This window comes from Tarenaya hassleriana, unplaced genomic scaffold (genome assembly GCF_000463585.1).
Source record: "Tarenaya hassleriana unplaced genomic scaffold, ASM46358v1 Cleome25, whole genome shotgun sequence".
Taxonomy (NCBI): Eukaryota; Viridiplantae; Streptophyta; class Magnoliopsida; order Brassicales; family Cleomaceae; genus Tarenaya; species Tarenaya hassleriana.
Window position 1 is genome coordinate 986,021 of NW_010965775.1, and position 15,154 is coordinate 1,001,174.

Consider the following 15,154-nt stretch of genomic DNA (forward strand, 5'->3'; position numbering starts at 1 on the left):
CCGGAGCAACCACGCAGTAGTCAGCAGGATCAGTCTCAATAACTTTGAACTCTACACTCCTCATTCCTCCTCTGACAAGGAAGAGATCGCCTTTCCTTACTGGGCGGTATGCTTCCAGGAAATAAGCTGTGCATGAAAATTTTTTGCTTCAGAAACCACTCTTGAGTTATCTAACCCAACACATTAACTAGAACAAACACAGCTAAAACATGATATAAGTAGAAGAAGCTCAACTTACGTTTCAGGTAAGCATCAAATAGGTTTCCAGTAACACCTTCAACAGTGTCATCGATTGGCAATATGTGCACACGCTTTCCATACTTGACGTCAGGGCATTGGTGAACAGAAACAACATCTCCTAGTCTAACTCTCAAGTTCGACCTGACAACCTTGTTCATTCTGATTTTGGGTTCCTCACAGGTTTCATCAGCAAGGGCAATGCAGACAGTGTCCTTCCTTTTCTTACCCTGAGAGCCAAAACCAAAAATAAGTAAGAAACCTTGAAGGAGAAGAAATAGCAACATAGCAACATATAGACAGCTCGGTACTCGGTAGTCCTTCAGCCCCAAGAATTCGTGGTGCATCACAACAGTTCATAAGCAACCAATTTAGAAAACTCGATAGATTCACACCAAAAAGCATCAGTCCACATCAAAACCCTAAATCCCACAGACGGAGGCGTAACGCAAGAAACCAACGTTGTATCAACCATCGAGGCTCAAAGGGAAGCACCTCAACAGCATTGTATTTCCGATTCAACCAAAATAAAGCAAAACAAAGGAAGAAAAGAGAAATAAAAGCAAACAGCTTTAACCTTGATGAGGATCGTGTCGCCACGGAAGAGCTGAAGCTTCTCCATGGTCGCCGGGTGGAGAGAGACAACAGAGTTGTCGTCGTTGACGGCCTCATCGACAACGAGTCGGTTCGGAGCCTTCTTCCTCTCCAGAATAGCAGTACTGAAGTCCTTCTTCGATTTCCTGAAACAGAACAACAAACCCCGGAACGAAGATGAACAAAACCACGAGATCAGCCAAAAACCCTAATCCCCAAAACAAAAAAGATCGCAACTTTTCGATCGGGAAACCAAAATCGGAGATCTGGGGACTTACGAGTCGGAGGATTCAGCTTGGTTAGACATGGCGAATCTCGAAATTACCAGAGTTTTCTCACAGAAATTGAAAAATCCCAACTGTGAGAGATGGATTGACGAGTATATAGCGAATTAGCGATAATGGGATCTACAGAAGGAGAATTGGGGGTATTTATAGAGCTGTTTCTTGTTGGAAAAGAAGGGTGATTTTTATTTTCCTTTTTCCATTTTTCTAATTTTCCATTTTTCTCCTCTTTTTATTTTCCTTTTCCCTAACTTACCGTAAATTTCAAAGACATCCCCGCTTTCTAAAATATCTCAAAATATATCCCAATAAAACTCTATAAAGAAAATTTTCTAGTATATAATTAAGGTTGTTTTAAATTATCTATACATATAACAATTCGTATATTTGAAAATTACATGGATTTTTAAGGACATATATACTATATACAATTTTGGATATAAATTCCTACTTTCATTTTAAAAATCGATCATACGTTAAAATTACAAAAAAATTCTGTTATTTTTAAAAATTATGAAATTATTCTTATATTTTTCTTAAATTTACAAAATTATGTTTGATTTCCTTAAATTATGATATATTTTTTAATATTGATTTAAAATATAATATTTTGACGTTTATTATAAACTTCAAATTTAGACGCAAAAAGGCAGTTTTTCAAATTCGAATATCTATCTTTTCTTTCTTCTTATATCCGTAAAAAATTCAGATTGTCATATAGATATGCTATAATTATCGGGAAGCCAATCCTTAGATACAATAGAATTTAATCGAATGTGTGGGGATCTCATTGAAAATTTGCAAAATATATGGGGTTTTATCAGAATATAGTAATAATAATGAGGCCGAGATGGTGGATTTTATTTTTAGTTGCGGTGGTGCCAAGCAATCCGTCTAGAACTATTAGCGAACAAGAAAGGAATACAAGGCGTAGGTAGCCTTCTCGAGAAAGCAAAAAAAAAAGGATTAATTAATTAATTAACTAAAATTAGTTGTAATTAGTTTGTGTGGCATAACCATTGGTTTTGGTAAGCATAAACCGGTACATCGGTTTACCCCGGTTCAAGACATGTCGCTCCCAATCAGACCGAATTCCAAACGGGTTTGCAGCTTTTTCATGGAAAGTTTCAGTCTTTTTGGTATAAATGTGTTGAATGGAAGTTTTAAACCGGAGTTCAACCGCTTCAATTGGGAGATAAACCGGAAATTTGGTAAACCTGAAACAGGTACATTGGTTTAACGGGAAGGACAAGGGTTCCTCCTATCCACGGTTAGGATATCACAATATCGGGTTCCAAACAGAGGGGAAAAAATTAAACCATTATCCAGATAAACCTACGGAGAGGAGAGAGGGGAGAGGGAGAGAGCGAAAGAGAATGGAGAAGTACTTTGGCAACGCGTACAGGGGCGACCCAGGAGTGCCACATGGAGATGCGGATCGGTTCGTGAACATTTGGATTGGATCCGCGGCTTTCTCCGTCATGACCTGGTTCAACCCCTACATGTGGCAGCTCTCCAACCAGTTCAAGTATTCTTCTTTCTCTCCCCCTTGATTGAAATTTCTGCTCAGTGGGTTTTATGTTTGATTTTCTGGGTTTTTTCTATTTTTCTGTAAATGTTCGGGCTTTGCATGTGTTCGGGTTCTATGGTTTGATTCTACGAAAGTTTTGGCTTTTAGGGGTTTGTGGTTAGACTGATTACATGGGTACCCGATTCCGACTGCAGGCTTGATTTTGAGCTTGTTTCGTGATTTGTATTTTGTTTCTCCGTTCGTTTGAACTATGCGTCGCTGATCTCGACTGAATATAAGGAATTCGTTTGTTTTATTTACAGTCAGTATTCTGGTTTTTTGCAAAATCTGGTCGAGAAGAACTCTTGATTCTTGGTTTGCCTCTGTTTCAGAATATCATATTGATCATTACACCGTCTTCTATGACTTGTTTTCATGAGAACTAGAGTTCCGTATGGGATATCAGTTAGGAGAATAGGTTTTACTTTCTGTGAGTTGAAAATAACAGCTATTACTATTAGCATATTCATGCTTACTAAGCCTAGTGATCGACTCTTCAATGCATTGTTCTGGTAAAGAGGGGAGATTTGCCCTTCTCTTTAGACTGGCTTTTCATAGCTCCTTCTTGTTTTCCTTCTTAAGAGCTACAATTATATGATATGAGTCATGACTTCTGAGTCTTTGCCTGATATAACACTGATTCTTGAGAGTAACTTTGATCTCTGAATCCAATGAGAGATGTTTTATGACATTCTTGGATTATTCTTCATAATAACTTTCTCTCCTTTGCCTTTCAACTCAAGTTGTGTTATTCGTCCCTACTTTTTTTTCTCTATATTTTCGAATATGAATTCCGGTTGGTGCATCTAAACTATACTAATACAAGCCCATCTGGTCATTTTCATTGCACTTAGTGTAATTATGTTTTTTTGGCGCTTAGACACAAAATAAAATTCGTTCCGTTTGTTCATCTGTTCGACCGTTCCTGTCTTCTGCTTATCCAGGTAAGTAACTTCACCATTTCTTGTACTCTTACATATGCAGTTGGCATGACAAGTGGATGCTGTTTGAGCAATATCACTGGAAGAAAGCAAGAGCAAAGAACCAGCCTTACGAATTTAAGGTTCATACCCTTTATCATGTCGCGGACACACATACCATATCTTTGCATTCCTGTAATTGCTTGAGGTCTTTTCTACGACATTGCTGACAATTGTCTCGTCTCCTCCTTGTTCAACAGTGGAATAAGATACCTAGAGAAGTCCGAGATTCGTACTATTACAACTGGCCTTACTACTTCCCATAGAAGCCTGCGTGATGCAGTCTCGTCCTTTGCGTTAGAGAGACCAGAAGGAGGAGGAGAACTTGTAAACTGCATGAGAACCTATCTCGATTGGCTTCTTGTTATGCTCTTGTGCTGTTTGATTTGAGGTTCTTGTACCGGTTCAAGATTATGTTTCTTGTTTCTCTGGTTGAAGTACCTTGTGGCAATGGTAAACCGGCTTTCAGACCAAATAGCAAAAGCTACCCATGTGGTAGTGACATTTTCTCGTTGCCCATCTTCCAAAAGAACCTAAAGCTTACAAAGAAAATGAAACCGGGACATGGAACATAAGAATCACATCCGGTCGGGTCGGTTATGAGCTCCACTTTCTTGTTGTGTTTGGTAATTGGTTCATCTTTGTATAGTGAAAACCAGTTTTGTATAACCCATCACACTTCGGAAATAGCAAAACCCGAACGCGTAGGCTTCCAAATTCACTAAACCGAGAGATGAATTGGATAGCGTCTTCCGGTTCAGCTTCACGCCAAAACGTCGTTTCCACAGGAGAGGAGTGCGTTTAACGTTATCTAGAACTAGAAAAGGGAATGGCTCTGCACTTTCTTCCTCCTCCACACTGCAGAGGCTTCTCTGCTTCTGCACTCAATGTAATCGCCGGAGGAGTATCATCGTCTCGTCTCTCGTTGTCGGATTCCGGCGCCGGAAAATGGGTTTCCGGTTTCCGGTCGAAATCTCTCAGTTTTCTGCTCTCTGGAGCTCTCTCTCTCAGTTTGTCCCTCTCGGGTACGTTTGCGCTTTCGGAAAGTTCGCGTTTTTATGTAGGATCGAACCTTTGGGTGTTCTAAATCGATTACCGGATTCTTGATCCGTCCTGTAAAATCGAGGAAGAAGAAACAATCGATGTGCTTTTCCGTTTGTACCGCTTGAATCACTGCGATGGTAATTATTGCAGCATCATAGAGTTGAGGCTTGTTCGTTGATCTATCCGTGCATTGTTCATTATTTGATTCATTCCATCTCTTTAGCTTATAGTTGGATATCAATATCATGCTTGTGAGGAGAATAATCTGGTGACTGTTCTGTGTTCAAGATCTTAGTTTAGGCTACTGTAGTGTCTAGCTTCAAAGTCCACGCAAAAAGCTTCCCCCTTTCCCAGAGAATTCTGAATCTTTTGTAGGAATCGGATATGCGGAGGGGAAAGTTGGGGTTAACAAGCCGGAATTGCTTCCAAAAGAATACACTTCTGTGCTTGATGTTGCAGGTTTTCTCTCTGATGGCCAGGTATGCTTCATCCACTTCCTTTTCCCGTAATTGTACGATCCCTGTTTCCGAGTTCGGTCGTGCCATTAGAATCCATTACGTCCTCCCTTTCCTCCTCTCCCTTGTATTTCCAGGTTATGATTCACCCCCATAGTATTTGACTGCAACTATGCTCTTGTGTTTCCATTGGTTGGGTTTGGATGTCTAATCTTAACCTTTGCTGTGATTTTACCGATACCGCATTTTTGGTAACTCAGGAGGAACGAATAGCTCGAGAAATTGCTGATCTTGAGAAGGACACTGGATACAAGTTGAGAGTTTTAGCTCAGAACTATCCTGACACTCCTGGTGAGCTTGTTTCTTTCCGGCTGCTAAAACGTTTGCTCCATATCGATAATATACTGGCTTTTAAGAATTGCTGGTGAGTTTCTTGATACTGAAACAGGGTTGGCGATCAAGGATTTCTGGCAGGTGGATGATAGAACGATTGTGTTCGTTGCTGACCCGACATTTGGTAACGTATCTGACCTCATGCCGTTGTATTTAAAGTTTGAACTGATTGTGAAAATTCTCTCCTTGTGATTGTTTCTGGTTAGGGAACATACTGAATTTCAACGTGGGAGAAACAGTTGATTTGGACGTTCCTCGTAGTTTCTGGAGTCGATTGGCAGGGAAATACGGCAACATGTTCTACTGGAAAGAGAAGGCAAGAATCCTCGCTTGTCATCATCCATCATCACATGGACTGTTGTTGTTTTTTTTCTTTCTAAATGCAACATATCTGATTTCTTGTTATAACCAGGGAGAAGATGCATCTATTGAAGCTGCAGTCATGGCAATATCCAATTGCTTAAGAGAACCCGTTGGTCCGAACAACTGTGCTGAGGTAAAATGAACTGTAACAAAGCTGAATTCTATCTTTTTCGAACATGTGATCTCTCTGTAAAATCATCATAAATCATGTCTTTGCAATTCTTGTCAACACTGAGTGGATAGCATCGAAGAAGAGGAAAGAAAAAAAAAAGAATGAACCTCTCCTAACAATCTTCTACCCTATAGCCCGAAAACCGAGCTCTGCTTCCTTCCTGCAGTCTTGTAGGATCTTCTGTACTTGTTCGGGTTGGCATGGAATGGCTAAAGGCCCTTTCTGATGAAACCCGAACTCCTCTTTGGCTTGTTCAAGCAGCCTCAAGAACTCGGGTCTGTTTAACTCTCCTAACTCCAGAATAAACCTCTCTGCTTTCCCGCCTTTAACCGCAACCACGGCCACATGCCCTTCCTTTACGTCATCTGGAACCATCGTTGCAGTGTCATCGTCTTCCTCAAACTCGAAAAAGCTCTCGACCCTTTTCGAGAATCTTGGCGAAAAGCAGAAAGATTGCAGCTTTTTCAGGGAAAGCTTCAGTCTTTTGCACATTCTGAAACTCTTGAATTGAAGACATGAACCTGGGGAGGGAGAGGGGGACTTTATGAATGGAACCGCTACGTGAAAAAGGAAGCAAGCCTTAGGAAATTTCTCGGCAGATGCCAAGCACTTAATGCAAATGTCTGCTTGGTTTTCCTCTTCTGTTTCATCTCCTGAAAGGAAGTATTCCTCAATTGAAACTTTCTTAATTAGTAAAATTTCTCTGCAATAATTTAATACATGATTAGAATAATAATAATAATCTTCCCTTTGATAGGTATCACCACCCTCTTATAACCTGATTTTGTTGAGATAATTATGCTTATCTTCATTAATACAGTTGCCTAATGCAGATTTATTACACAGATTTCTTTCATTTCTAATTGGAATTCGTCGGTTGTTAAATTGAATATATATTTTTATTATTAATTTAACAAATAAATTAGTGTGTGGAGAGCATATGTTGTCCCATACCGACATGTGAACCGTTGGTATGGTCTCGAAGGTCAGTGCAAAATGTCTGCCAACCCTTTTGTGTTGTTGTTTGTACGGAATCATTTAATGCGTTCAAACTCCTGACACGGCATCGTACGTACGGTTCGTACCCTTTGGTGTATACCAACTTGAGCGAATTATTCATGTCTAGAAACCCAATGGAAGATTCTGAAATTTATAAAATATAATTATTTATAAATCTTTGAATTCATGTAAGTAGAGAACAATGCCCCTTTTTATATGCGGAATATATTTTAATTAAAATACATTTATAGATTTAATTGTTATGTGAATGCATCCATTTGCCACAAGGTTTTACGGTTGAAGGATTTAATAGTGTGAAAGTTCAAAGGAGCCATATATGGCCAATTTTTTTTTTTTTATAATGAAGATAAAAAACATTTAAAATGATATGAATTTTGATTATTTTTTTATACTGTAAATCGATATTAGTATAACCGGAGACCAGATCTAAATTTCAAATTCCAATATAACCGGACCAAATATGTTGCGATGTAAATTAATTCAGAACAAAATGTGAGTGAAGTACGATAATGCAAATACAGCAATGATGCATAATAAAATAACGAAAATGGAGAATGGGATGATAATGATAATGATAGTACTTGAGGGGTCATTTTCAAACTTTTAAAAAGATTGTGGACTATGTGAGATATATCTGAAATCTTCATAAGAATAACGTGGAAACCGAACTCAGCCCACTATGAATAAGCCCATAAGCCCATATCACATTTTATTTGGATTTATTTTATTTCGATTTTACATTACAATTGTTTATTTCAAATATAAAAAGAAAAAGAAAAATTGCTCTCGATTCTGTTATTTTTGTTTACAAAAAATCATACTCAATTGATTTTTAAATAAAATTCACGAATAACGGAGACGTTATATAACATGAGACCACCACATTCATATACAAAAATACATACTTTTTGCAGCTTTTGCCATTGGATTGTGATTTTGTTCAGTAAAAATTAAGGATGGATTTTTTTTTTTTGCATATTCAATTTTCTTAAATCATTTATTTATCTTTTTAAAAGTCATTTTATGCAATTTTATAACCCAACATCGTTAATATAATTCAAACATGTGAATGGTTATGTTCAAGTTGTTTGACTATTTTGGGGGGATAAAGAAGCAAAACGGTCAAATAAATTTCAAGGTTTGTAAAAAGTCAAAAGTCAAAAGTCAAAATTCAAATCAAATTTGTAGGCTTAGTGACATCCCTATTAACTCTGCAATAAGATCTCATAAATGCTTGAGACTTTCGACCTAAATAATAATAATAATAATAATAATAATAATAATAATAATAATATGGCGTAGTTGTAAATCGAAACTGTGGAAAACATGGACGCACGTGTGGCGGCTGCGCGACCAAGTTAAAATACGAAAAAGTCCGACAGAAATATAATACAAGTTTAATCGATTTTATAACACTAAACATTACAAAACTATGATTAGGATAAGATTATGATATTTAACTTTATAATAACTTTATTTATTTTATAGAGAGCAAGCACGTACTGCATGGAATAGTATCAAATGTACATTAAAATCTCAATTTTTGATACGAAGAATCACACGGTTTACAAAACCAAATCTAAATGATTTTTTTTAATTGTATATGTGTTTTGATAATCCTTCAATAATAGCTAATATATTATAATTTAAATTTGGTACGCCATGTAATTACTGAAAAGCGCTACACAATTTTATAATACTTAAGCAAGAAGTATATGTGGTCCAGTCGATGTGGTGCAGTGATCAACGCCATAATTAAGATATGTGAGTTATCATTACATAATATATGATTTTGGTTAATAATATTTTGCGATTAATACTGGCCCGTGATGATCTTCTAAAAATCGTTTTATTAATGTCAAATAATTATCACTATATATTATATAATTTGAAAAAAAAAACAAGTATGATGTTATACATGAACCGTCTTGATCCATCTGAGAATATATTTGTTACCATGATATCCATACCCATAATAGATTTTTTTTAATTGTCATTTATGCATATTATGTCTGGAATGAGTTATGGTGATCAATATACCAATGGTTTTACCAATTAATATTTTGTATGTATAAAAAAAAATATATTTTGTATTATACAAAAATATACTTTATTAGGCCTTTTTATTTTTCTTCGTCTCCATCTTTTTGTGTACGAAACACATGCGACTTTCGTATAATTCATCACTTCAATTTAATAAAATATTTATGCATGTGGGTCCCGTAGGCCCCACGATGGGCAAGACTCGTGGCGTGCAATCCAAATCAGTTGCCATGTGTGGCTGACGTGTTTCGGGCCCCACATTCGTCCCTTTTGATTACAAGTCAACAAGTGTTGGACCATAGATATACATACATATATATGTGTGTGTATGTATATACATGCTATCATCATAAACTCCATCATGATTAACATAAGGCATCATCAATTCATCATGCATGCTCACAAAAAGTATTATCATTTTATGCATGTATGGTTATTCCATATTTTCTTTAATGATTAATATAAATCGATCTTAATTAATTAACCGGGACAATTATAAATACATGCAATATATTAATTTAAAAAATCATATGCATACCATACCAAACCAAACCGGGGCAAAACTCAATACCGACATTGAAGTCACATTCTAAGCTGAGTCAGAAACACGAGGTTTCTTTAGTTCATGGTCTCGCCTCATGCTTTCGACCATGCCACAAAAATTTTAATATTCATAATGATTAGTGTCGTGACGATCTTCTTATCTTACATTTATATATATTCAATATAATAACACTATGGAACTATATGTATTGCAATGTGTAACAAATGGGACAAAATATTAAATACTAGTTTATCAATGAGTGATGGATTAGGTTTTCATCGATATAGTCGAGTTTATGGGGAATGCAGTGTCTTGATATGTGTGTGTGTGTGTGTGTGTGTGTATATATATATATATATATGAATTAAAATGATACATAATATAGAAAAACTGCGTACGATTAAAATCATTATACTATGGTGTTATATATATGTTTCCAATTTCATAAATGGTAGAAATGTCAATTGTCTGTCATGCAGTTCGTCACAAGAACAGACTATTGAATAACAAAAAATTATTAAAGTAAATGCATTTTTAATAATAATTAGTATTCCGTATATTCCTTTGTTTTCGTATAATTATATACAATGGGAATAATAAAATCTTATTAATTTCCAATTGATTTAAGAAAGAGAAATGACAACAAAAAAACAACTTATAGTTATTTAATCAATTGATTAATTAGAGAGCTAAATGGACAAAATTGATGACGGTGCATGAAATACTTATCTTCAATAATCATTCGTATTAATTTATTGAATTGTAACTGAAGCATTTCGACCACACAAGTAACATTATACGTAGTTCTATCAAATAATTAATAAGTATTAATATATATCGTCACACGGAAATAAAATAAATTAAATAAGAAAACCCATAAAAAAATCCACCTTTTAATTACTTAAACACGAAAATATCAACTTACTTATTTGATTAGTTTTAGATTAAAGAGTTAATCTAATGTTGAACAAAACTATTCGTTGGTATTGACTACCAATTTAGTATAAACAATAATATATTCTAATTAGCTATAAATATCGTTTGTCATATATATATATATATATATATTTAATTATCATTTTTTGTTATTTCTTTTTGGGCTATAATGCAACAATCAAACAATTGAAAAAAAAAACATGAGATGGGTGTGAAAGGAATCACCAAAACTAGTAAACGGTCCCATTAGAGCAGTATTATTACCCACTGATCCAAAAGAAATTATAAAATTAACTGTGGGTTGGAAATAAAATAAATCCCATAATCAGAATATGGTGCGAAATCAATAAAATGTGATGCGTACGTTGGACATTGTTATATGGTCCGTGTTCATGTTTTTCTCTACGATTCACGGATGTTCTCGAATTTGTGGAATTTATTGGCCAACCCCTTTAGTGCTTGCATTAAATAAATTCAACGAAATATCTATAACCATTTTGGCACGTCATTTTTAATAAAATACATAGATTTATGTTTTTTTTTTATAATAAATGAGAGTTGTTCTGATTTTTTTATTATTCTTATGATACCCTTTCTATACATCTAATAGAGAAGCGCTCATATTTATTTCGTCTCTTGGTAATTGGTACGCCCAAAAGGCTTTTGAGGACACAAATTAAATATATTAATTAATTCATATAATAAGCATTCTATAATTAAAATCATTTAAAATGTTCTTGAAATCCATTTAACTACGCCTGAGTAAATGCATGCCAAATATCATTGGCTTTGAGCATTGACAAAATTAATTAAGTTATCACGATATAATTAATTTCGCCGGTCGTTGAAACAAATATTAATTAAACTCATTTAAAATTCCTCAAGATCACATCAACACTGTATTTTTTGTTCTAATTTTATCAAATACCCTTAAACTAATAATACTGGCTTATAAATTCAGATATCTTACAAAGTTTATGCAATTATAATTATGGATAGTTTTGATTATAAGATGCCTAACATTTAAATCTTATCTTTTCAAATCATATTTCATTAAAATAGACCTCTTTCTATTGGAAAAAAAAAATCAGATCTCAACAATAGCAATTATGAAAAAAAAAATTCCATTATGATCCCTCGAACGTAACAAAGCACAATTTAACACCAAAGCGTAATGCCAAATCTACTACTACAGCTATATATCATATAATACTATATTCTAAAAATAGTAATGATAATGATAATAATAAACGAACCAACAAACAACCAACCGACCCCAAAACCTAAAAAATCCGGCTCTAACCAACCTGAACCGGTCGGTTTAGATGAACCCGGTTTTACAAGATCCTTATTCACTTTGTGAACAAATTCCGAGATGGCCGTGGGAATTCACCGTTCTCTCTCTCTCCCCTATATTTTCCTTTTATTATTTACAATTATATTATTATTATAATAATATAATCTCACTGTTTTTTCACATAATCCAACATCCATTTGGATTCTCGTCACTGAACATCTGAGGCGCCCGTAGATGCGCATACGGGTCCACCGCATACCCTTCCCCCGCGTATCCTTGGTTCGTGTGATACGGTTCGTGTACGTACACCTGCTGGTGTTGGTTCGCATACGGTTCTTGTACGTGCATCTGCGAAGGTTGACCTTCCATCGCGTAATTATGACCGTACACGTGTCCTTCCGGGTACCAATACATCGGCTGCGGCGGGTAGGTGTACCCGTGGTACTCCATCTTCTTCATCTCCACCGCCGCACCACCGCCGTCTCCGCCGGAACTCTCCTTCTTCTCGCCGGAAACTTCCTTCTCTTTCTTCTTGTCCCCCGCTGCTGCCGCTGCAGGAGCTTCCTTGTCTTTCTTTTCAGCGGCTGGCTTTGCGTTTGCGTCTGCGTCCTTTTTGGGTGGAGGGATGATTTCGACGGTGCGTTTGAGCTTCTCGTTGAGGTAAGGAGTGAGCTCCTTGACGTCCATTGTTCCTTTCACCGTCACAAGTTCCTTTGCGCCGTCTATGGATACTGATTCGACCCCTGCAACGAGATCATATGTTATTATGCCATTTAATTTAATTCCAATATGGTTTAATTTATTAAAAAAATGATTAAAAGGAATGGATTTGTAGCTAACCAAACCATTTATTTTTTTATTTTATTTATCCAATTAAAATAATAGATAACGCTTCTATTCTATCTACAGGTAGTTCAGCCTAATTTAAGAAGGTTCGTCTGCTTCCGTTAGCCCGGAATTGCATCACCTAACGTAATGAATTATAATATTTAATTAATTGGTTGAAAAAAAAAGGAACTGTATTTAAATTAATAATATTAGTAATGAAAAACGTTTCCAATTGTTCCTCACCTTTGGTTTTCAATATTATCCTTTTGATCTTGTGTACGCAGCCTTCGCAGTGTAACCTCGTCTTGAAAACCACCGTTGTCTGAAAATCAGATTTTGATTTTTATAATCATTTTTATAAAAGATTAAATAAATTCCATAAACACCTTTTTTTTTTAATTTACAAATTTGCCATCTGACTTTGTAAAAATAGTTTTTTTTTTCCTTTTTTCTCACGCAATGACAGAACAATAGACACAGACATGGAAACAGCTTCTTTTTGGGATAGAAATGGAAAGAGACAGACATGGAAAAATATGTTTTTTTTTTTTACCAGAAGAAGAAAAAGGACAAAGACATGGGAAGAGGTCGGGAGGTGTTACCTCTTTTGGAGGAGGAGGTTTCTTCTCGTCTTCTCCTTTCTTCTTCTCTTCCTTTTTCTCCTCCGCCGGCTTCTTCTCGCCGGGTTTCTCCTCCGCCGGCTTTTTCTCTCCTCCGCCGCCGCTCTTCGGCGCCGGAGACAGGAGTTCGACCTTCCTCTTGGTTTTCTCGGCGACTCTGTCTCTGATCCCCGTCAGTTTGTTAGCCCCGTAGTCTATCTTCACGTCCTTAACACCTTCACCATCCAAAATTAGAAACCATAATTCACGTTAATTCAGATACACCTTCCCGCAGGGAATCATAAACCCCCCAGATGAATCCCTAAGTGAAATCTCAAAACGGATCCGATCGCAACGACCAAATCTAAGCGGGTCGGACCGAAATTAGGCGAAATCTCGACGAGAGACGACATCCAATCGAACCGATGCAAAAACTGTATATATATGTATGTACCTTTGTAGTGCTTGAAGATTCGTTTGATTTTCTTGCCGCAGCCTTCGCAGTGCATGTCAAGCTTGAGCACGACGGTGACTCCGCCGGCTCCGCCTTCCTTCTTCGCCGCCGCAGCCTCCGCGGGCTTCGCCGGAGCTTCCTCCTTCTTCTGCAACACACAAAGCCGGATTTAGATTAAGCGTTAATTGACCCAACAAATCACAGAAAAAGAGAGAGAGAGAGAGAGACTGACTTCGCCCATTGTTGTTGTGGAGATTCAGGGTTTTTCCTTTTTTGTGGATCTTTGAATATTCTGGAATTCGGAGAGAGAATTTGTTTGAACACAAATGGAGGAGAGGGAAAAGAGCCAAAACGAGGAATATATAGAGGGTGGGTGTGTATGATGATGATGTGCATGTGATGATATGGTCACATCTATGTGTGCATGTATATACACATGTAGTCAGGATGTGTGCGCTTGTGATGACGTGTCATGCCGCCTGGTTAGACTAAACATGAGAGGAACCGTTGACGGGAGAAAACGACGCCGTATTGTTTATTTTGTGACAAAATCCCGGCTTTTCCTCGTGATATGTATTGACGAAACTACCCCCTCCTTTGGGCTAAATGTTTTCCCGTTATTCTTTTAGTTTTTACATTGAACCCGAACGTTTTCAAATTATCAGAAGCACCCCGTCTTTTAACTGCATATTGGAAAAATCCCAATATACCTAATAGGTAAATGGTAATAACATATAAAGCCACATATTTCATGAAAAATTCATAACTAGAAAACTCAAATGAATGAAATATATAGTTTACTAGTTATAGAAATTAAAACAAAATATTTAAACTGTTAAATAAATCAATGAATTCTCTGTAGAAAATAAGATCAGAAAGTGTATATATATATACAAAAATTCTATTTTCATTTCCTTCTCACTCATCCGTTGCATTTGTTTCCCCATATTTAATAAGAATGCAACATATATATATACACAATATACATATGTGCGTGTGTATAATGTTACAAATGATGATGATGATGATGATGAGTCATGTGTGGCGTTGAAATGTTTGGAGCAAAGAGGCAAAGGGGTTGTTTGGCGGTGACTGAGACAATGAAACAAACGACGTGGAGGTGACAGCGTGTTTGGTTACATATGTGAAGTCTTTACCAAACATAGCTTAAGGGATCTTAGCCATTTTTAAGACAGCAACTTTAGTGATTATTCGAAAGACATTATGACCATTATCCTCACAATTCCCCTGTCGGTGAAGTAATACATTTATATATAGATATACATGTATGTATAGACCAACCGCATTATACACATAAACTGTAATTAGGAAAATGGAATG

The 15,154-nt window shown here is 36.3% G+C and overlaps 5 protein-coding genes across 5 annotated transcripts in view; 2 read left to right on the forward strand and 3 right to left on the reverse strand.

Annotated features, from left to right (window-relative positions):
- Nucleotides 1–1,252, reverse strand: part of LOC104816345 (cell division control protein 48 homolog E-like) — a 4,323-nt gene extending 3,071 nt beyond the window's left edge. The window contains exons 1-4 of the mRNA XM_010545104.1: nucleotides 1,110–1,252; nucleotides 815–977; nucleotides 239–467; nucleotides 29–126 (exon numbers count right to left, since the gene is read on the reverse strand). Of these exons, the coding sequence (XP_010543406.1) occupies nucleotides 29–126; nucleotides 239–467; nucleotides 815–977; nucleotides 1,110–1,138 (519 nt within the window). The 5' untranslated portion in view covers nucleotides 1,139–1,252. The remainder of the gene's footprint in view (nucleotides 1–28; nucleotides 127–238; nucleotides 468–814; nucleotides 978–1,109) is intronic.
- A 1,210-nt stretch (nucleotides 1,253–2,462) lies between these two features.
- On the forward strand, nucleotides 2,463–4,140 carry LOC104816346. The gene is made up of 3 exons (XM_010545105.1): nucleotides 2,463–2,643; nucleotides 3,670–3,748; nucleotides 3,866–4,140. Exons 1-3 carry the CDS (start codon nucleotides 2,492–2,494, stop codon nucleotides 3,929–3,931), a joined length of 297 nt encoding a protein of 98 aa, XP_010543407.1. The 5' UTR covers nucleotides 2,463–2,491; the 3' UTR covers nucleotides 3,932–4,140.
- Nucleotides 4,141–4,406: 266 nt separating this feature from the next.
- On the forward strand, nucleotides 4,407–6,151 carry LOC104816347 (thylakoid lumenal 15.0 kDa protein 2, chloroplastic). The gene is made up of 6 exons (XM_010545107.1): nucleotides 4,407–4,690; nucleotides 5,085–5,188; nucleotides 5,425–5,515; nucleotides 5,613–5,681; nucleotides 5,764–5,873; nucleotides 5,970–6,151. Exons 1-6 carry the CDS (start codon nucleotides 4,495–4,497, stop codon nucleotides 6,060–6,062), a joined length of 663 nt encoding a protein of 220 aa, XP_010543409.1. The 5' UTR covers nucleotides 4,407–4,494; the 3' UTR covers nucleotides 6,063–6,151.
- Nucleotides 6,152–6,190: 39 nt separating this feature from the next.
- LOC104816348 (auxin-induced protein X15) lies at nucleotides 6,191–6,869 on the reverse strand. Its single transcript, XM_010545108.2, has one exon. It carries the CDS (start codon nucleotides 6,582–6,584, stop codon nucleotides 6,216–6,218), a length of 369 nt encoding a protein of 122 aa, XP_010543410.1. The 5' UTR covers nucleotides 6,585–6,869; the 3' UTR covers nucleotides 6,191–6,215.
- A 4,873-nt stretch (nucleotides 6,870–11,742) lies between these two features.
- LOC104816349 (heavy metal-associated isoprenylated plant protein 3) lies at nucleotides 11,743–14,155 on the reverse strand. The gene is made up of 5 exons (XM_010545109.1): nucleotides 14,046–14,155; nucleotides 13,814–13,961; nucleotides 13,363–13,595; nucleotides 13,004–13,082; nucleotides 11,743–12,675 (listed from the first exon to the last, which is right to left on the reverse strand). The coding sequence occupies exons 1-5, from the start codon at nucleotides 14,052–14,054 to the stop codon at nucleotides 12,110–12,112; spliced, it is 1,035 nt and encodes a 344-aa protein (XP_010543411.1). The 5' UTR covers nucleotides 14,055–14,155; the 3' UTR covers nucleotides 11,743–12,109.
- Between the last annotated feature and the right edge of the window lie 999 nt (nucleotides 14,156–15,154).